We start from the raw sequence: 21705 nt of genomic DNA on the forward strand, positions 1-21705 counted from the left end.
TGGAAGGCTCACAGTGCAAAGCTAAGGTGAACATTAATCAGTAACATTATAGACATGACGAATAATACAAAGATCTACTTAGAATCACATAGCTGACAACTGAGAAAGACAGTTAGATTTAAATAAATTGCACTTATTTCAGAATACACATCGTTTGTGGAAAAAACAAGTCTCAAATGATGGGAATTGTCAACCTTTATGAAATACAGACACTTAAAAAATAGTAAATTATAAACACTAGAATTGGCAAAGCAAACACATCTGACTTGCATGCATGCCTACTATCTGTAGCAAGAAGCTAAAGGTAAACATACAGTGAAATGTCAAAATCAGTATGTGACTTTATACATCACTTACTTGCTGTAGGCCTCACATTGTGCTGCATCTCATTGCCAGGGGATCCTATACTGGGTTGAGTTTGCCGTCTGTTATCAGCAGTTCTTAGCTGAACAGTTTCATGAATGTCCACAGATTTCTGAGAAACAGTATCCTAAAACATCAGAACATATACATTTCAACTTCCTTAATTGAGAGTCTGGCTTGAGCTGTATTTTGAAAACCAACAACTGACTATAGATCACATTGCCTTAAAGTAACTCCACTTTTTTTTACATGAAAGTGGCTGCATGGCAGCACCTTTGCCTCAGATGAAATCCATGGCAGTGCCTTTGGCTCATTGCGGATCAACTGCACCAGAGCTATACTTGAGCCGTTCGGTGGCAATGGCTTTGGCTAAGAATGAATCCACGGCAATAGTTATGCCTCAAATTAAATTTACAAGTTATTACCCAGTACTATACAGCAGATTCAAACCCAATGTTATGACTCATGAATTGAACAACTCTTTCAATAGCTACAGTAACCTTCCATTGAAAACACTGAATTCAGTTAAGCTAACCTGCAAGACACTAAACAAAAGCAGACATCTTTTAACATGCTCCATAAGTGATAAATAGAAATATATATATATATATATATTTTTTTTTTTTAATTTTTGCAAACCTTTATTGTGCATAAACAGCAGAACAAATACGGGCCTACAACCTTCGGGCCAGCCACGAAACATCATCAGCACAAGTGCATACAATACGGTCCCCCCAGCAGCTGCAATAAGACTAGCAAGCATTGAACTTTGCATCAGAAAGAGTCATATCGCCGGGGGAGAGGAGGAGTGAAGGTTAATTTAAAAAAAAATTTTTTTAAACGTTTTCACCAAAAGATACAGTGAAGGAAGAATAATAAGAGGATTCGAGTCCGCACAGTGTCTTCACGCTACGGGCAGGCGACGTTATATTCTGAAAACATCAACGAAGGTTAACAACAGGTATATCGTGGCGGTGCAAAACATTGGCAGCAATTTCCTAACAATCATGCACCCCAAACATCGTCGCTCCAACCCTACCAACCCCAACCCAGTCCCGGAAACGAATCAGAGTCTAAAGCACAGAAAATAGAAAGAAAAGGCCCATAGAACCAAGAGTACAGCAAATTACCCCACCCACCCTGCAACATTGTGGAGGCTACGGCCTGCCCCCCCCCCCCCCACAGAGTGCCTGTCGCCCCAGAAAACCCGAAATATAGGCGAGAAAGAATAAGGAAGAAATGAAAAAAGAAAAGAACATTAATACCTTTGATATAGGGAGCGAGAGAGAGAAAATCAATCTACATTCCCAGAGAGAAAAGGGCGGGGAGGAGCCCACTCGTTACTAAACACCCGAATATCCCGGCCCTCCCGAGACCCACAATTGAAACATCGGCCATTATTAAAGTATAGTACATTATCAAGTAATCCTACAATGCGGGTGTGGAAAAACATCGTACGATATGCGCCCATCAAAAACTTTAGTCAGATCCAACCCCATCCCCTACAGCCAGCAAAATCAGTCAGCAGTGAGTGAGCAGCTTAGCCCTGGCCCGATCGCGGACGGAGTTTCACGCCAACTACATCAGGAGAGCCCCTCCCCCCGTGCACATCAGGATAACATGGCTGCCTGTGAGAAGAAGCAGGATCCCAAAATGGCCACCAGCCATCAATACAAAGTCCTTTGTCCTCCATGATTAGGTCCGTCAGGGCATCAATAAAGTACAGATTCGGCGGGGAGAGGAGTGAAGGCCCCCTGTCAGAAGTCAACACGCAGGATAAGAGTTGCTCAGCAGAGTCACCCATTGAACTCGGCGGTGCAGGCAACATGAAGGCAAGCCCAGGGGGAAGGGGAAACAATGTAGCAGTCACGGAGCGAAAGGGCTGCCAGTCGTCGGCTCCAATTGAGACATCCACAAGGCTAACTGCAGAGCAGGCGCAGGGAAACAATGTATCATCGTGGGGAGGCAAAGGCAAACACTCACTCGGCTGGGGGCAAGCGCTGCGTTCGCGAGCCACTGTAGACTTCATGGCTTCCAGCTGATCACCCAGTGCTTGGAAGCCAGCAACCATCTCCGAACGGAGATCACGGAGGGCAGCCAGGATAATGCCGTAGGATAGTGCAGGTTGATGTTCTCTTAAGGCGGGTGCCAGCGCTGGTGCTCGCAGTTCAGTGTACCGCTCCGGCAGGGCTCGGCTGTCCACGGGCAGGGGTATGGTAGCTCTCCCTAGCCGCGGGAGAACAAAGGGAGTCATGGCGCCGGTAACAAAGTAGCGGATCTGGGGAGGGTGTAGTAGAAGCGAGTATCGCTGAGGAGCTTCGAGACTACCAGCGGCAAAGTCAAATCAGGCACACCTCCCACAAGACGTCTCTCACCCGGCTAAGCAGCGGGAAGAGGGCAATCGTCTGCGCTGATGTGGGTCGCCAGATACCGTGCATCGCTCACCTTCCCTGCGGAGCGTAGAAACACCACCGACGGGTTCCTCAAAAGCGGCCGTTCCGGTACAAGCGTAGTCCGCGATGAACTTCAGCAGCAGTACGGTGATGATTGCCGCGGATGGGAAGGCGCCTCCACTGAGTCATCCGCACTGTCCAACCGAGCCGACCACATCCAAGCATCCAGGCGCCGCCGACGAGCGGCCATGTAGGCGAGGGTCCGGGGCGGGAGTCGTACCTCCAGTTTCTCCAGCACCTAGGAGCGCTAGAAAGTCGAAAGAGGAACGGAGCACTCAGCTCGTCCTCACATGCATTCCGCCGCCGGAGTCAACCAGGAAGATTGTCAGGATAGCGTTGCGGAGCTCAAGGGCCGGCGGAGCCGGGCGACTACACGTCCGCTCCGGTCGCCATCTTGGCTCCTCCCCCTATATATATTTTTTTAACTGTGCTGTGAATCATGAGGAGATCCTAATATTGTCTGAAATCTAAGGTGGATGCGCCAAGATACTCCTTGGAGTGAAAGCAGCGCTATAGAAATGTCTCTTACATTACATTACATGCTGAATTTGCTCCACTTAAAGAACTTTTGCCTTAGAATAAAGCGCTCAAGAGAATATAGAGTGTGGACTGTGAGTAAAGTCAGTGGGGCTAATTCAAACACTGTATTTTGTAGCAGGTGTAATGAATGTTATTGAGCACACAAAAGAGCAGTGCTGCAGTCATCTGAAAACGTGATAACAGAAAAGTCCATATTTGTATGATCTTTTCTGTCATTTTAATGCAAATCACCATTCCTTTCAAATACGCATTTACCAGCAAAACATCCAGCAGCCAACACGTTTCGTCCTATGGACTTTTTCAAGGCTTGATGAGTGACTGGAAAGTCACGGTGCTGTAGTAATGTGGATTGATCCCAGTCTTGACACCGTGGTGTAAATGTAGGCGTTCTGAGTAGAGGCTTGGTTATGCCGACTGATATTGGACAGTAACTTTTGACTATACAGCAATACAGGAATCTAGGAGGTGTGCAGCAGCATCCATGGGGACTGATAGTTTTCAGAATAGGTTACTGTCTGTGTTAAGTTTCCATTCACTGCATCAACTGGAAACTTAATACAGACAGTAACGTATTATTTCGTTTAACATAGGCTTAATGTAGCCTTTTTTGCTACTTCACTGGGAGTCTGAACACTATCAGTGATTCAAACTAAGACTGCAGTAAGGCAGAAAGGGTTATAAGCAACCTTTAAAAGCACCCACCACAAGGTGTCACAGGGATTCTGCTCCTACAAAGAATTGTGTACAGAGACCCAGGACCTCAGTGAATTGTGGTGTACCAAAAACTCACCTTAGTGGCTAGAAACCCTAACTAGCTAGCATCAGTGTCACATTAGCTCTTCGTCCTACAGCAAAGGAACCAATGATTAGACAACCCAGAATATGCAACTTAGGTTATACTCAGGAATGGTGGAAAGCAAGAACACTCTTTTGTTATACTCTCATACCAGTCCATAACAGGAGTAAAAAAGACACGGGAAAGGTTAAAATATTTATTTTAACGACGTGCTATAAGATGCAGTATCTTTGCTAACATAAGCAGACATATGATTAGAAATAATATGATCAGCATTGTTACAATTCCATAAAACACAAAAGGAGAAATCATATTACAATGATGGTGAAAAAAGGTCTTATAGCGCCTAGTATATCACCCTCCCTACCTAGGACCTATGTTTTATAAAATATAGAAGGTCTCTTAGTCTTGTTTGGGGGACCCCATACCTCCAAGATCAGCAGGTGTGAATCACATCAGGATCTGAAAAGCTCTCTGTCTCCCTGGAAAAACAGGCTTCTTCCAAGTGTCTGAAATCATGCTTACAGTGCATTATTAAAGGCGCCAGAATCACGTTGGCTGCAGCTGCAGGTATGTTATGGCTAAAACATTAGCCGATCAGCCCGAACAACATCTACCTTGTTATGATAACCTTGGAGGCTTTAGCACTCAGTGTGCAGACTAGAATCACAATGTAAGTCTAGGGATGCTAAAAACAAGCCAATCTCATGTGAAGCATTTCACGCAGCCTAACTTACAACAACAGTTATATGCAGTGTCGTGTGCAAAAGCAGCAAAAAGGTAAAATGGGGTTTAAACTTCTAATAAGCCTAGGCTAACATAGCAATGTGAGTAACAAGGCACAGCCCTCACTACAAAGGTCTTGTTGGTCCTCCGAAGCCCGGCCGTGCCTGCACTTCCCCCTCCTCCCGAGCTCTCTCACGGACGTGATGCTGACCACAGTAAGCCACTGCCCATCTGTCTTTGCACCCGCCGGTCCATAACTCCCGGGTGCCTCCAATGTCAGTCCACCTGAACGTAAAATATGGGTGAGGAAGAATGACAGCAAGCAGCACTGCCTTGATGTGGATTAAGTAGGATTTTCAGCAGGGTGGAAGCGGAGCTCTTTCAGCGAGCGTCCGATACCGCCATCTTGGCTATGCCCCCCTCATTATTGATCCTCTTGAGAACTCTTGGCAGGAGTGGTATGGGCGGAAAGGCGTATAGGAGGCCTGTGCTCCACTGGAGACGAAAAGCGTCTCAGAGCGAGAGCCGCCTTGGAAACTCCAATGTGCAAAACTGCTGACATTGCGCATTCTCGGCAGAGGTGAACAGAGCTAACCAAAGATATCCCCACTGTTGAAAGAGACCTTGCGCCACCTCCAGGTGGAGATGCCATTTGTGATCTGTAAGGTATTGGCTGCTGAGTTCATCCACTCTGGCGTTCAGAGAGCCCGTGAGGTGTCGAACCACAAGGGATATGCCCTGCTGTTCCAGTCATGTCCAGAGACACGGGGCCTCTTGACAAAGGGTTCAAGACCCCACCTCACCGTTTGCTGCAGTACTACAAGGTGGTGGTGCTCTGTGAACACCTGCACTAGCCTTCCCTTCATGGAGTGTAGAAAGTCTTTCAATGCCAGTCTGGATTCTGCCGGAGACCAGAGTCCTCTGATCTCCACCTCTTCCAGGTGGTTGCCTCATCCCAGAAGCAATGCATTTGCCCCTACTGTAAGATCTTGTTATGGAAGGGAGAGAGGTCTCCCTCTGATCAAATCACAGTTTGTGAGCCACTACTGCAAATCTTGTGCAGTTCCCTTCAAGTTCTGGACAATGTCGGAGAGGTTCCCCATATGCTGTGCCCTTTGGAACTTCAAGTCCCACTGCAGAGTCAACATATGCCATAGGGCATGAGTTACCAGCAAGATGCAGAAGGCCATGAGTCCCAACAGCCTCAGGGCCTGCCTCACCGAAATCCAGGATAGAGGCTGTAACATCGGTATCATAGCCTGAATATCCCTGACTCCTCGCTCTGGAGGATAAACCTGAAACTGCAATGTGTCCACAACAGCTTCAATGAAAGGAAGCGTCTCAGAGGGAGTCAGCTATGACTTTGGCATGATGATGGTGAACCCCAGCGAATGCAGGAGGTTTGCCATAGTGTGGAGGTGGGAGACGACAGCCTGGGGTGAGCCTGCCATCTACAGCCAGTCGTTGAGATAGGGGAGCAGATGAGCTGCAACCACCACCATCACCTTGGTTCGCTGGTAAGGACAAAGGGGAGCACGGTAAACTGAAAGTGCTTGTGGATTAACGTGAACCGCGGGTAACGTCAATGGGCAGCCAGTTTGGGAATGTGGAAATAGGCGTCCTGCAAATCCAGCTCTACCAACCAGACCTGAGCTAATGTGAGCATTTTTAATTTCTCCTTCTTGAGGAAGTAGTTGAAGGCCCACAGGTCTCGGATTGGATGAAGGCCTCCATCCTTTTTGGGGACCAGAAAGTAGCGAAAATAGCAACCACAGCCTACTTCTGACACAGACACACTGTCTATGGCTCCCTTGGTCCAGAGTGCTGTGACTTCATTGCAGGGAAGGGATAGATGATCCTTCGTAAGCCGGTCATGTGATGTTGGCTTGGGGGAAGCGGTTGTCACGAAGGGGAGGGAGTTGCCCATTAGGAAGATTTGCAAACCCCACCTGTTCGATGTTATGGACTGCCGTTGGGCAGGTGATGATGAATCCTGCCGCCAACTGAATGTGAATTGTTAACTTTGTTATTGTTAACTACAGCTTATATAGCGCCAAATCACCGTCAGGTCTCTAGGCGCTTGTGACAGAAGAAGACGATACTAGCAGAGTAGGTGAAAGGAAAGATGCATGTGGCCGTAGAACTAAGCAGTGCTTAAGGCTTCCCTAAACAGGAGTGTTTTTAGAGACTTCCTGAAATGCAGCAGATTTGATTCTTTGCAAAGAGACTCTGGAAGTTTATTCCAGATCTGTGGAACCACCACTGAAAAAGATCTGCCACCCTTCGTTGCTAATTTATAGCGGGGACAACACAGCAGCTGAGTGTTTGAGGACCTTAATGATCGTGTGGGGTTACAAACCCCAAGGCGTTCTTTGATGTAGGCAGGTAATGGAGCAGATTAGGAGGGTTTGGAGGCTGCCGCTGTCGAGGGGTTGTGGAATGACCAGACTGTTGGCTACCTGACCCAGGAGGGTACAGTACCCTCAGCCACGCAGAGGCTGGGGAGCATATGCACCTCGGTGGCTGGAAGGTACCTTGCGTGGCTGCAAGCCACTTTTGTAAATAAGAAAGCAGCGAAAGGCGGATTGAGGGTGACATGGGGCCATAGAAAGACATGCCTGTAGACTGCCTGTCCTTGAAGCGCTCCTTCATTAAATCCGCCTCGTCTCTGAAGAGACGGGTGCCATCAAAGGGCATGTCTATAAGCGAGGATTGAACATCCCCCAAAGGCGAGGCCCCTAAAGGCCACTGTCTATGGAACCACTCTGCCCACAGAGTCGGTTGGGTCAAGTTCACAACTGACAGTGAACTTCGCTGCATCTCTCCCATCTGCAACAGCCTTAGAGAGTATGGCCTGGGCCTTCTCCGGTAATGTCGGCAGCACCTGCACAACCGTGTTCCACAGAGAGTGGGGATGACTGCTTAAATAGCATGCAGTGTTCATGGACCACAATGCCAGACTGGCGGAAGAAAATATCTTCTTCCCCAAAGAGTCCAACTTCTTGCATTCCCTATACAGGGGAGCGGGACGGAAAGCGCCATGGGATGTTGAGACTTGGACTACAAAGTTCTTAGGGGTAGGGTGTTGGATGAGGAACTTTGGGTCCCCTGGCGTGCAGTGATAGCAGCGGGCAATCATTCTATTCATAGGAGTCCAAAAGGATGTCAGTGAAGGCATCATTGAACGGGAGTAGCGGTTATGATGGTAAGGCTCCCAGTTGCAGCACCTCTGTCAAGACGGTAGTCTTGACTGCTCCTGAGGGCAACTGAACGTCGAGGACCACAATTGCCCGCCGCACCACCATTGCATAAGAAGCTTCCTCCTTCGTAGCCACTGTAGGGGGAGAAAGCATACCAGCATCTAGAGAAGTATCCAGTCTGCTGGCTTCACCCAATTACTCACACCAGTACACGTTACAGTTTTCTTTATATAGCTGGTAGTCCTCAGGGTCCAGGGACCCCTCCCTTCCCGAGTCCTAACCCAAGGAAAAAGGGTTCAGGCTCTGATCTAGGAGGCAAGGCTCCTGTCTGCACCGATTACAGCGTTGGAGAACACCTATTCAGCTCCGGTCGGGTTAGAGGATCAGAAAGGAAATGGCGCTGGTGGCACTAGGAGCGGCGGCATCAGGACCAGCATCAGGGAAGGTTTAGATGGTACTACCGGCACCAGTCCAGATCGGGTAACGGATCATTCGGGCCAGACTGGAGCCGGGGCCGGCGGCACAGAACCCGATGGGGCCCCTTCTGACCTCCTCCCCCGGGGTCAGATGAAGCATTGGTGGGGTCGGGTCGCCCACATATTAGGCGTATGGCCTCATAAAACTCCTTTAGTTGGGCGGGGCTCGCTTCGCCACTCAAAAAGTCAGGGAGCCGTGGAGTCGGCTCAGGCTCTACGATGGAGCCAGGCCTTGAATATCGAAGCTCCATCATCTCATCGGTCGAGGACAAGTCAAAGACCTCTTTGATGACTTCTTCGGACGACGACGCACGTGGAATCGAACGATGCCACCTACAGGCGATTGGGGGTACGGCTCACAAAAAATCTTCCAGATCCAGTCTAACGCCTGAGAAATTCAAAGGTAAGGAATCTGTGGCTAGAAGTCGCCATCAGATACATTTCTTTTTGCATCCTATTTTTTTTTTTAATTGATATTTTTGGTGCAAAACATAGATAGCATCGTCATTATCATCAGCCACATATTCATATACATTCGTAGGGTCTTTTGTAACTACATAGTAAACGTAGAAGGATAGAAGGTGTAACAGCCCTCTGGGGTCCTGGCGTGAATCCAGCCATCTTGGTGACATGATGAAAAGGAATATACATGTATCGTAAAAATACAGTTTGCATTTTTTTTTTTTTTGTGTCTGTGTTTTGCCTTTAAGAAACTTAAACAATAAAAAGAGCACACATAGTTCGGCACGTACGTGAGGTAGTTTCATCAGTATCTCGCATCACAGTCTATCCACAAGGGGACCAATCAGTTGTTCCTAAACCCCCTGCCCTATTTCACCCCCTCCATACCATCTTCTTAATGTAGGTCCAGCCCGCATCCGTGGATATCACCCAACAATCATTCACACACCCAATCAGAGGTCCTCGTCACTCTCAGATGCCTCAAGATCGTCCTCTTCCAGCGGTTCACATATATCCCCCCTATAGGAGTTCCAGGGCCGCCATACCCCGTTCCACTTGCGTGGATTATCCCTCAGTTTATACACCGCCCTCTCAGTCAGCATGAGCATGTCCATGTTGCGGATCCACTGGGCTAGTGTGGGGAGATCAGCCGACCCCCACTTCTGGGCTATATCTCGTTTCGCTGTCACCATCCCCACTGTAACCCAAGTTCTTGCATAAAAGGTGAGGTCGGTCGGCCCCCAGACATTCAGCAGGCACAGTCATGAGTCTAGAGTGAGGGAAGTGTGTAGTGCTTGGGCCATGGTGCGTAATACCCGTTGCCAGTAACTCACAATCAGTGGACATTCCCAAATCGTGTGTATGAAAGAGCCTTCTGCTCCGCAACCTCTAAGACAGTACGGATGATCAGCCCTGTGCAGTTTGTGTAGCGTCGTGCGAGTGTAGTAAATTCTGTGTAGAATTTTTAACTGCACCAAGCGGAATTTGGAAGATATGCCTGCTTCACGTGGGGATGCCATGGCTGCGTTCCACTCGGTTTCGTCTAGATCACCCACCTCCAGCATCCATTTGTCTTTCAGTTTCCCCAGTGGATCAGGCATATTGTTAACCAATTTGCGGTACGTCATCGATGTCGCCCCTTCCTGCAAGTAGTCAGTGAGTAGACGGCCCTCCAGAGGGGAGGATTCGGGTGGGGATGTGTCGGGCGGGATCGCCGCTTGTAGTGCGTGTCTGACCTGAATGTACCTGTACAGCTCTGTGTCCCCCAGCTCATATTGCTCCTGCAGAGTTGCAAAGGAGATTACTCCTTCCCTCGTCCACATGTCCCCCACTGTGGAGATGCCGATGTTGTCCCACTGCGTGAAGCCCTTGGAGCGCCGCAGGTGGCCCAACGCCTTCGCATCCCACAGAGGTGTGAGTTTCAACTTCGCCTGTGCCTTGTACCATAATCGAACTGTTAGTTTCGTAGGCCCAGTAAGTTTTGCCGCCACACCACGGTGGTACAGTGGGGCCAGTAAACTGTTCGTACCCAGTTGTGCCCTGTCTGCCTTGAACGCTGGATCCTCTTGCGGGGCGTGTATCCACTGATTAAGGATTTTGAGCTGAGCCGCCCAGTAGTACAGCTGTATGTTGGGTAGCGCAATGCCCCCGTCATAACACCCCCTGTTCAATTTTGCGTGTGAGATTCGGGCTGGTTGGTTGCCCCATAGCAGGCCTGAGATCTGTGCCGTTATTTTCTGGAGGAAGCTATCCGGCACCAAATACGGAGCGTTTTCAAGGACGTACAGGAAGCGTGGCAGAGCCATCATTTTAAAGAGCGCTGCCCGTCCTAGTAGCGTTAGGGGGAGTTCTTTCCAATGTTGTACATCACCACGGAGACGGACTAAGGGGGGCTGCAAGTTCAGTCGTGCGAACTCTGCCTCGTCCCGGGTGATATGAATCCCCAGATATTTGAAGGACGTGCGTGCTAGTTCTAACGGACAGGAATCCGGGAGTGGCGGAAGTGGTCCCCGTAGCTCAAATATTATGGACTTAGCCCAATTAATGGTGTAGCCCGAGATTCGCCCATGTGCCATACAGAGAGCCAGGAGGTTAGGGAGGCTCTCTCCCAGGTCTGTAAGATAAATCAGCATATCGTCCACGTAGAGGGACACTCTGTCCTCCCATTGCGGGGTCCATTGAATTCCTTTCAGGAGTTGCGTGGTGCGAATCGTAACCGCCAGCGGTTCCAAAACCGAAGAGAAGGGGTGAAAGCGGGCACCCCTGTAGCGTGCCTCAGCCTAAGGATATGGTTCTGGAAATGTGGCCATTGGCCACCACTTTGGCTACGGGGTCTCTGTATAGCATGCGTATCCATGAAATGAACACCGGGCCAAAACCCATACGTGCGAGCACTGCAAAGAGATAGTTCCACTCCACCATGTCGAACGCCATCTTGGCGTCCAGTGAAAGGATCGCGGCCGGTTCCCGTAGCAGTGGGACTCGCGCCACCACTCCATGCACCCTGCGGAGATTTAAAGCAGTGCTGCGATGTGGCATGAAGCCGGATTGGTCCGGGTGGATCAATTGGGGTAAACACGGCAGGAGCCTGCTCGCCAACACCTTAGCGATAATTTTGGCCTCCGGGTTCAGCAGGGAAATGGGTCTATAAGACGAGCATTCGCTGGGGGGTTTACCAGGTTTCGGTATTGCTACGATAGTTGCCATCCGTTGATCCGGCGGCAGCGTACCCTTCACTCTAGATTCTTCGTACATGTTAAGTAGGGGTGTGCTCAGGGACTCCGTCATACTTTTAAGCCATTCAATGGGGATCCCGTTGGGGCCCATAGCCTTACCCGGATGAAGGGCTCCGATAGCCAACTGAATCTCCTCCACCGTCAGGGGCGCATCTATGTCTTTTGACGCCTCTGCCGTCAATTCCGGCAGGGGAACGTGCTCAAGGGCAATCCGGACCTCACCCTCTCCCACCACCGTCTCTGGGGTATACACTTCGGTAAAATAATCCGCGAGGACTTCCACTATCTCGTCGGGGCGGGTGTGGTTGTTGCCATTTGGGTCAGTAAGTTGTAGGATGTTCTTCCCTCCCCCCTGCCTCTTGTCCAACCATGCCAACAGTTTACTGGCCTTGTCCCCGATGTCATAGACCCTATGTTGCGTTGCCGCAATGTCCGACACCGTGATCCTTCGCAGGTGGTCAGTGAGGCGACGCTGATGGACTTGGAGATCATGGAGAGTGTCCTCCGAAGGATTTGCCATATGGGCTATGTTGGCCCTCTCGAGGCTCAATTCTATGTCCGAGGCCTCTCGTCTGTGTGCCTTTTTATGATTCGCAATTACGGCTATGGCCTGACCCCTGAACACTGTCTTGTACGCTTCCCATAACGTAGAGGGGGAGTCCACCGAGGACCGGTTTTTCTCGAAGTAGAGCCGCGTTGTCTTCTTCAGGTCTTTATTGATCTGGGGAACTTTTAGATAGCCAGGGAAGATCGGAAATAAACTTTGTCGTTTCGTGGCCGTGGTGGTGATCGTCAAAGTGAGTGGTGAGTGATCTGAGATACCCCGTGGCTGTATACTCGTCTCGGCTACAGTAAGATGTCCGTTAATCAAAGTGAAAAAATGATCTATCCTAGAGAGGCTGTTGTGTGTGGCCGAGTAGTACGTGTATTGCTGCTGGTTAGGGTGTAGTGTACGCCATATGTCCACCAACCCCTGTGCATTCAGAAAAGTCTGGAGCCTGTTGGGCCCTTCTATGTGTGTGCGTGGGGGGAAACGGTCTAAGGTGGTCGTGAGTGCCATGTTAAAATCCCCACCTATGAGCAGGTCACCATCAGGGAGGGTCAGCAAGAATTTGCCAAGATCTGGCAAAGTCTCAGAGTGTAGTGCTGGTGGTATATAAACAGAAACTACGTTTAAAAGTTTCCCCTCCCACTGGCCATGAACTGCCGCAAATCGGCCATGAGTATCGGTTGCTGTAGACTTTACAATAAACTGGGACGATTTCTTCTGCAGGATACCCGTGCCACGGGACCCCGAAGTGAACTCAGCGTGTACTATCATATGATAGCCTCTCCTATCTAGGGCCTTCGTGGCCGGCCCCGTCAAGTGTGTCTCCTGTAGGAGAATGAGAGCCGGCCCCCGTCTCCTTATCCCCTGCAGCACCAGCCCCCGCTTAATCTTATCCCCTAGACCTCTGGCGTTCCAGGACATGACAAGCAGTGGATTCGTTGTGGTGTGACTATCCGTTTCAGCCATAAGAAAAACAGTGATCCGCCATAAAGCCCCCTCGCCGTTGGCGAGGTGGCAAGTGGAGGCAGGTGCAGGGCAGGCGTGACTGTATCTCACAGTCCATTCTCCCAGTGCCTCGAACAGACCAGATGCTCTCAGTTACGTAAAACATGCCTAGAAGCCTACGTGTGCTTAGAACATGAAGCTGCAGGACCAAAAAGTCCCTTAGTGCAAACTTACCCAACTCTTGTTCCCCCTCCCCCCCTTGCCCTCCTGCTGCACGGACTCAAAACTGCCCGCCCCCCCAACTGAGCAGAGTGCATACCCCATCCCCCAAACAGTGTACTTGCGCGTTGGGGTGAGGGACTCTCCGCAGCCGGCAGTCTCTCATTCACACCCTCGGAGGCCCTTCACCCAGTGTCCAATGGCGGGAAGCGCGTATGCAGCATTAAAGTCTCAGTACCAAAACAAACAAGAAAGTTGTCCAGATGGTCATTGTTCCTCGAACTCTTCCCTGCCACCTTCTGCTCCCAAAGAGTCACTGTTGTCCGGTTCCCCCTCCCGAAGCCTGGGAGTCCTGGCGTTGGCCTCCAGTTCGATCCTTCTTGGAACGATTTGTCCGTCTGTGGTTCTGACCCGGTCTCCATCCCTCGAGCCACTCCTGTACGTTTTCAGGGTTGTCGAAGAACCACGTTTTGTTCTCTGCCACCACCCGTAGTCTCGCAGGAAAGAGCATGGAATATGGCAGTTCTCTGGACCTCAGTTCTTTTTTCACCTCAAAGAACGTTCGCCGCCGACGGGCGACTTCTGCTGTGTAGTCGGTGAAAATGGCAACGGTAGCGTTTTGGATCTTGAGAGGAGGGGAGGTTCTGGCTGCCTGCAAGACTGCGTCCCGGTCACGGAAATTAAACAAGCGTGCCACGATGGGTCGTGGGGTAGCCCCCGGTTTCGGTTGACCTCCCGGGACTCGATGGGCCCTTTCCACTGAAAAAAAGTTGGACAGTCCCTTCGGCTTCAGTTCATTCGTTATCAGGCTCTCTACGAAGAGATCCATAGCCTTTACGCCTTCTGATTCCGGCACCCCTATAATGCGGATGTTGTTTCGCCTAGAACGCCCCTCTTGCTCATCCAGCTTCTCCCGGAGCATTCTATTGTCCTGCGCCATCTTTCCCATTTCGCGTTGAAGTTCTGAAACGTCCTCCACAAGGGATTTTGTGACCACCTCCATGCTCTTAACTTTCTCCGACATTTTGTGGAGGTCCGCTCTAAGTAGGGTGACATCCGTGGAGATTCCGCCAACGGTCGTTTGCAGTTGGGCCAGTGCGAGCATGACGTCGTCTAGTGTCGCTTTCTTTCCTCCTGGAGAATCGGCCGCCTTTCCACCTTGCTCCTTCCCCGCTGGGGAGACGGTAGGCTTGTCAGAGGTAAATCGGTCAATACGGGTCTGTGTGACGCCGCCCTTGGGGCCTTTCCCCGCCATGCCGCTAAATGCTGCGCTCCTCATGCCCCTACGCTCCAGGATGCGAGGAGCGGTGTGGACCCCCTGTCCAGTCCGGTTTGGCAAAGATCAGGTCTCAGCGGCGTCCACCGGGAGGCGAGAAGCGTCGATTGTCGCCAGATGCGTAGCGACGACTCCGATCAAGAAAATGGCGGACGCCCACTTCGATTCCGTCTCCTGGACTCTCGGTGCTACTGGTGACGACCGCAGAGTCGGTCGGGGCGCCAGAGACCACTTCGTTAATCACCACTCTCCTGGTCCGCGCGGATCTCTGCATCCGACTCTCCAGGACGTACTCGGTCTATCGGTTCCTCCGCCTCACGGGCACTTCCGGTCTAGATCCCCCGGTCAGCATGCACTTCCTGCTGGGTCGACAGCCAGGGGAGGTCCCGGCTCAGGAGGTTGGGGCAGGCCGATCCGAGGCTTCGATGTATCTCGGGCAGCGGACGTCGGATCTTGTCGCCGCTTGTCGCTGCTTACTCCACCCGGTCCTGGGTTCTGGTACCTGCCTGTAGGGCTTGTAGAAGTGACGGATTGTATGTCGGATCGACGAAGAGGCCGCTTCAGCCGCGGAGCTCGCCCCTTATGCTGCCGCCATGATCGGCTGCTAGCCACGCCCCCTTGCATCCTATTTTTAATGCAGATCAATCCCACTCTCAATAGGCAAACTAAAAATGTCTATCATAATGCAATCTGTAAGCCTATTTGGAATTGATATGTCACCTGCCTACAATATTCTACCAAATGTGGGCAATACCAGGTCAGATGTAAATAAATGGCATATGTGTGTCTATATTTAGGGTGTTCTGCTGTCTACTGTGGGTCTCTAAATTCCATGCAATTAACAGAAGAAATAAGACTTGGTACACAGAATCTTCAGATCCCTATTCTCCAGACAAATCCCTCTCCTAAGTTTCTCACAAAAAGGAAGAATACACCACATAATGAGACAGGCAATTGAGAGATGAAAGACTGGCTACAAAGGGGTATACATTTGCAGACAGTGTATGTTTTTTAATGCTATAGATCGAGGGTGTCAAGTACACAAGCAAGTTGGCTGCACAATTTCTGAGACTTTACAGTGAAATTCTTTGTGGTCAATAAAAAGCAATACATCACACTTTGGAGGACTTTCAAAAAAATAAACTGGAAGTCATTTACTCATGATATAGATCCACAAGGGGAATCTACTTATTAGCCAAATAGAGCAAAGGGTCATCCCTGAACAAAAGGCTAGTACATAAGATTTTGATTTCCATAGGTCTGTGCTTTCCCTCCAAGATGCATGCCCCTCTCTGCATAACCCAGTATTTATAGGTCAATTGACATAACTATAGTGAGATCCGTGACACCCTAGCTGAGAACTCGAAATTAAAACTTAATTTATCATTCCTGAACAACAATTCCTTAGCCTAAACATGTCACAAATTTGATGACAGATAGGCACAAGACATTTAATATCATTACTTTTTCCAAGTAAAAACAAAGGCATAGTACATTTTTGATTGTAAACTGGCTGGGATTCACAGATTATTAAAAAATATTTCCAGAGGGAGAGTTTCAAAAGTAGCCTATTCCTCAGCATCCTTATAAAGGATTAAAATATGAGAAAAGCGAGTTTCTACCAATTACCTTAGAAAAAAACATGCTGGTAGAACTAAAAAATGTGATACTACAGAACTGGACAAATATGTGCACTCAAGACGTTTAGGCTCCAAGTTGCCATTAAAAATATATGTAGTCAAAGGAAGATAATTACATCAGTCAAGTACTCAACTTTTCCACAATGACCTAGCTAAACTAGCTATATTTTAATAGGTGAAGACGGACTAAAATATATGAACGTCACATTCAATGCATTATCAACATGTAAACATTCTCAGTAACTGAGAAGGAGGGTTTTGATTAAACTTGTTAGTAATTAGGGAGGGAAGAAGGGTAGTAAGAGTTGAACAGAACTAAATGCCATGGTGACTAACATATTCCTATATCTTTGAGCAAAAACTCACTAAAGGCTCTTTGGTAATTTTACACTGCAAGGGCCTGCTGTGAATGGGCAGAGCTCAGGCTACGCCAAGCCCGCAGTTTCACCACCTCATTAAGAGCTGGAGGAAGCACCAGGTTTCTGCAGCAGGCTCCGATGGCCAGAAACCTTAAATGGCGGTCTACCTACCAAAGGACCGCTGGCTAATGACTAATAGAAGGCTCACCCTTTTTAGGACCAGCCTTAAGTCATTTATTATTATGTGGCATGGCATACTATGGCAGGAAAAATAAAACAATGTCCCTGATTCTCAAGGAGAAAACTAGATGCATCAGGAACATGTATACTGTTTCTAGAAACAAACCTAGCTTTTTTGTATTTGTTTTTGTGAAACCAAACAAATTGCTGAGCTGGCTGCCATCACATGGAGGTCCACCCATCAATACATTTTTTTCTCACAAAAAAGGGCCCAGCGAGGCAGCAGGCAAATTGAGATAGTGAAGGGTATGCTGTTGCAGGGCTTTCCCAGCGATTTAGCAAAGAACAAGTAATTGTAAGTATTACTTGAATAACAAATGTAATATTTGATGGCAAATAACAGGAAGGAGACCTTCCCTTGAAGCTAGCAAAATGGAACTGATATGCAAACCATTAGGCTAAAGCTGTAAAGAGAGGGGACATTCCATGGTGCCATAAATGGTAGAAAAGATTCTCTGGATTGTGGAACTATTCACTCCGGTTTCCTTATTAATGCCTCAGAAACAAACAAAGTGAATTGAATTTGGCAATTCTTAAGACAGTGTGAAGATCTGTAATGAAATGCAAGATAAACACTAACTAAAATGACTCACAATGGCATAGTAAGGCGGCAATGGACACGGCACAATCAAGAAAAATAAGCCCTTTGTTCACTGGTTAGGTATTAAAATACAGTCATAAATGGAATTCAGTGGGCTCCTAGAAACCTTGTTTCCTAGTGCCACTGCACCTATTGCACTTGTGACACCTCCATCCCTTGATGTATGATGAATGATCCTTTTGTTTTGGAGGATGTACATTATGCTCCTGAGTCTCACTGATACTTACTAAATGTCTGGGATTACAGTCATGACTGTAGCCATATCCTTTTATACCACCCCCTCTGCAGTAATGTATCAGTTACTAGAGTTAGGCCCACAATCTCCTGCCACTTGCCAATGAATAGACTGATATTACTGACCACCTATTCTTGTGTTATTTATATGTTTCATAATCCCAAATCAGAAACAGCTACCTTCTGACAAAACAAACTTTATGGCATGGGTTTTAATAGATGGCCCATGAGAAGCCAGATTAGAGTTCCGTGGGCTTCTAATTAATGGAAACCCTCATTAATGTCATCCCAATTGTCTCTATTAAATAAAATACAAAAATACAACTCAGACCGCTCTTTGACGAAATAAACTGGGAATGTAAAGCCTTGAGTGCGTCAATCTAAGAAAGTGTATGTATAAAAGTTGGGTTGATCCTTTCTCTGGGCCAGAAATCTTGTCTCTGCCTGAAATGTCTAGACAAAAGCAATAACTTGTAAGCAAAGTTCCAATTGGTTTAGGTATTCCAAGCACATCTGGACATCTTACCGTCTCTTCCCTCGATATACACTGACCTTGTATGACTTTTTAATTTAATGTGAGCTAAAAGACAAGGCCTAAAAAGTCTGCAGAGCATTGGGTCTTAGAATTAGCATAAACCTCTGTCTGCTTGTAGAGTTTACAATTGTCCAACCAATGGTCTGTGAACACATTGTGTCGAGTGCTACACTTAGAATGCTGAACTTCAAATTGGCAGCGATGAGGTTCGCCCTAGGTGTCCATCTCATTACGATCTCTGCAGAATTTGCTAGACTAATCTCTTGCATCTGGTTTGGTGGCGTTTTTTCCGCCAATCTTATAATTGTATTCAGTCATAGTGGAATTATTCCGATGTTTGTAATGTATTGTCATATGCTTGGAAGCAATGTTGTTACCTTCACAATACATTTTTATGAGAATCGTGGACTTCTGCTCTAATGCATTTACAACACATTCACAATTACGTAAATCTATATAGTAAAATGACAGACAAACGTTGGGTGTAAATATAACACACGGAAATTTGATTTTTCAATACAGCATTTCTTCTGGAGTTTACTTTGGAAAACATACCAGCTGTTTCTCTCTCACGTCGGAATGAGACATCACATCATTGTCCCCAGCAGTCGACTGCCAAGTTAACAGCCTTAAGAAACAAAATGCAAATGTTAGCATTTATCAAACATATATTCGGACAGACAACTGATAAAACAGGAATCAACTATATTAAGCATTGAAAGTATGCAAGTTTAGTTAATAAAATTTGGGTGCCACAAACCCAACCCTATTTTCATGCGCAAAATTAACAGAATCTATCTTTATTTCTTTTGCTGAAGCTGTGACTTCTGAATGTCCTTTAAAGTGTTCAAGTATGGGAAAGGTTATCTTGGAATGTGGAAATCTGTTTTTTTCATAGGATGTTATTGGGGACCAAGGGCCAGATGTACGACCGTTTTTGCATGAAAAAACAGCATGGGCCATGCAGAAAGCCTATTTAGCGGGTCGCAATGTAAATAGGTTTTGCGACTCGCTAATAGGAAAGGGCGATCCCTTCCTAATAGCGTGCACAAGCCCATGTATGAATTTTTTGTGTATGCAATTGCAGGCGCAAAACACTAGCAAAATACCACCCTCTTCAAGAGGGTGGTAATGCAGTCGCAAAAGAAAAGGGGTCCCCAGGGGACCCCTTCCCCTTTGCAAATGCATGGGAAAATATTTTTTAGGGGCAGGCAGTGGTTCCAGGGACCACTCCCTGCCATAAAAAAAATGAAACGAAGACGTTACATTTTTTTCTGTTTTAAATGCATCCCGTTTTCTTTTAAGGAAAACGGCCTACATTTATAAAAAATACAGCTTTATTTAAAAGCAGTACCAGACATGGTGATCTGCTGTACCCAGCAGGCCACCATACCTGGAAGAGCCTGCCATTCCCAATGGGGTCGCAAATTGCGAGTCGCAAACTGCAAGTCGCTATTTTGGACGTTGTACATCTGGCCCTAGGAGCATTCTGCTCAGTAATCTCAAAATTTGTACATTATCGTCCAGAGGTCATCACCATAATCCAATATTTCCGAAATAAATCACTGCTATAGTTTCTGCATTTGGGACTGAACACTCAGTCTCCAGGTTTTCTCGATGCCAAAAAAAAATGCACGTTTCAGCTATCAGAGAAAGTCTAACCGGAATTGGAATAAGAAAATAGTAATGATTGACAGTAGTGAAGGCACAATAAAAATAACATACGTTTTAGCTCTACAGTTTCTGACTTTTATTTAAGACTAGCAGCCCGTCCAGACGTTGTCCGGGGATGAAATAGATTGTCTGCAATGGTCTTAGTAGGCAAGGCAAATTTATTTCAAAATTTCACGGTCTACCACATTTTTTGTTTCATGCGAGTCGGGACGGAGAATAAATTGGTTTTCGACATTGCCGGACCTAGTGAGTGCGACATAACTGTCCATGAGTAAAGCAGTCTTCCCGTAAGTCGACGCCTATGACTTTGTATGTTTGACCTTGTGATTTGTTAATGGAGGAAGCAAACGCAATGTTAATAGGGAACTGCAAGCGTTTAAATTGAAATGGTAGATCAGTAGGAATCATGGGTATTCTGTATGTCCTCTTTTACCTGTTCATTTAAGCTGAGCTTAGACGGTAACAGTAGGTGTACATTTCTGGGCAACATGTGCGTCCGCTTGTGCAGTCAGTGGCAGGAACCGCCCGAGTGATATGTGCCTCAGCAGCGATGACGTTTCCAGCCTGTGTCTGCTGTTCAGTCCCTTGGGCTGACAGTACCAGACTGCGGCCCTCTCGATGTTGTGCGCCTGGTTTGAAGTCCTTTGGGCTGACAGTGCAGTGCCTGACAGCGGGCACGCAATGCTGTGCCTGTGTGAAACAGCAGTTTGTTGAATGTTTTTTAGCCCCGCTGCTACACTGACTCGCCTCAGCACCCGCCTGAGCACCGGAGCAGTATGGTAACGTCTGTACCGGCTACAGCTGCGAGCGTGTTTGTCTGCTGTACCTGACCCTACTGCAACATGCGAACTGTGTCACCCGCGAACGTGTTTGTCCGCTGTAGCGCCACTTAGACGCCCCACATGATGTCAAAGTCCAACGCACCAAAAATTGCCAAATGCACCGCCCACTGGTATTGGAACGGTAGTCCCACCCAGAACGCTTCTCGCAAGCGTGGCATACAGCTTGGTTTTGACGACTGCCGCGCCCATCGCTGTATGCACACGCCCACAACGCACACGCCCTCAACGGAGTACTCTGCAGGCTTGTTTTTGACGAATGCCGCGCTCATCGCTGTATGCCCACGCCCCCAGCACACGCCCAACGGGGACTACTATGAACGCTTGGTTTTGACAATGCCGCGCCCATCGCTGTGTATGCACACGCCACCAGCACAACGCACACGCCCACAAGTGATTACTCTGAACGCTTGGTTTTGACGAACAGGCGCCCATCGCTGTATGCACACGCCCCCAGCACAACACACACGCCCACAACGGACTACTGTGAACGCTTCTCGCCAGCAGGGTTTAGACGAATGCCGCACACCTCGCTGTATGACACGCCCCCAGCTCAACGCACACGCCCACCACAGACTACTTTGCCCCCAACGTTCTTTTACCCTTCTAATGTATATGGTGGGCTGCTGTATAGCCTATGTCCATCTGCTGAAACTGTCCTTTCCAATGCTGTATTGGGTGTTGTGATTGGCGCTGTGGTTCCTGAGCTTACCCGCCTCAAAGGTTTGGGCTATCTCTTTATAATATTAGTATGGATATGGATATGGATGTGGGCTATGAGATCGTGAGTACGTTGCAAAGAGTGTAATGAAAATGGCCCATTGTCACTCATTGTGCAAAGT

The 21705-nt window shown here is 48.1% G+C and overlaps 1 protein-coding gene across 1 annotated transcript in view; it reads right to left on the reverse strand.

The window, feature by feature from the left end:
• Window positions 1-357: 357 nt before the first annotated feature.
• The window catches only part of LOC147668689 (brefeldin A-inhibited guanine nucleotide-exchange protein 1-like), a gene marked incomplete at its 3' end in the record, with an annotated part of 274357 nt that continues 253009 nt past the window's right edge, over window positions 358-21705 (reverse strand). Inside the window, exons 14-15 of the mRNA XM_086948511.1 lie at window positions 18906-18978; window positions 358-490 (exon numbers count right to left, since the gene is read on the reverse strand). Coding sequence (XP_086804637.1) covers window positions 358-490; window positions 18906-18978 — 206 coding nt within the window. The remainder of the gene's footprint in view (window positions 491-18905; window positions 18979-21705) is intronic.

The sequence above is a fragment of the Lissotriton vulgaris genome, unplaced genomic scaffold, assembly GCF_964263255.1.
Source record: "Lissotriton vulgaris unplaced genomic scaffold, aLisVul1.2 SCAFFOLD_3018, whole genome shotgun sequence".
In the NCBI taxonomy this organism is placed as follows: domain Eukaryota; kingdom Metazoa; phylum Chordata; class Amphibia; order Caudata; family Salamandridae; genus Lissotriton; species Lissotriton vulgaris.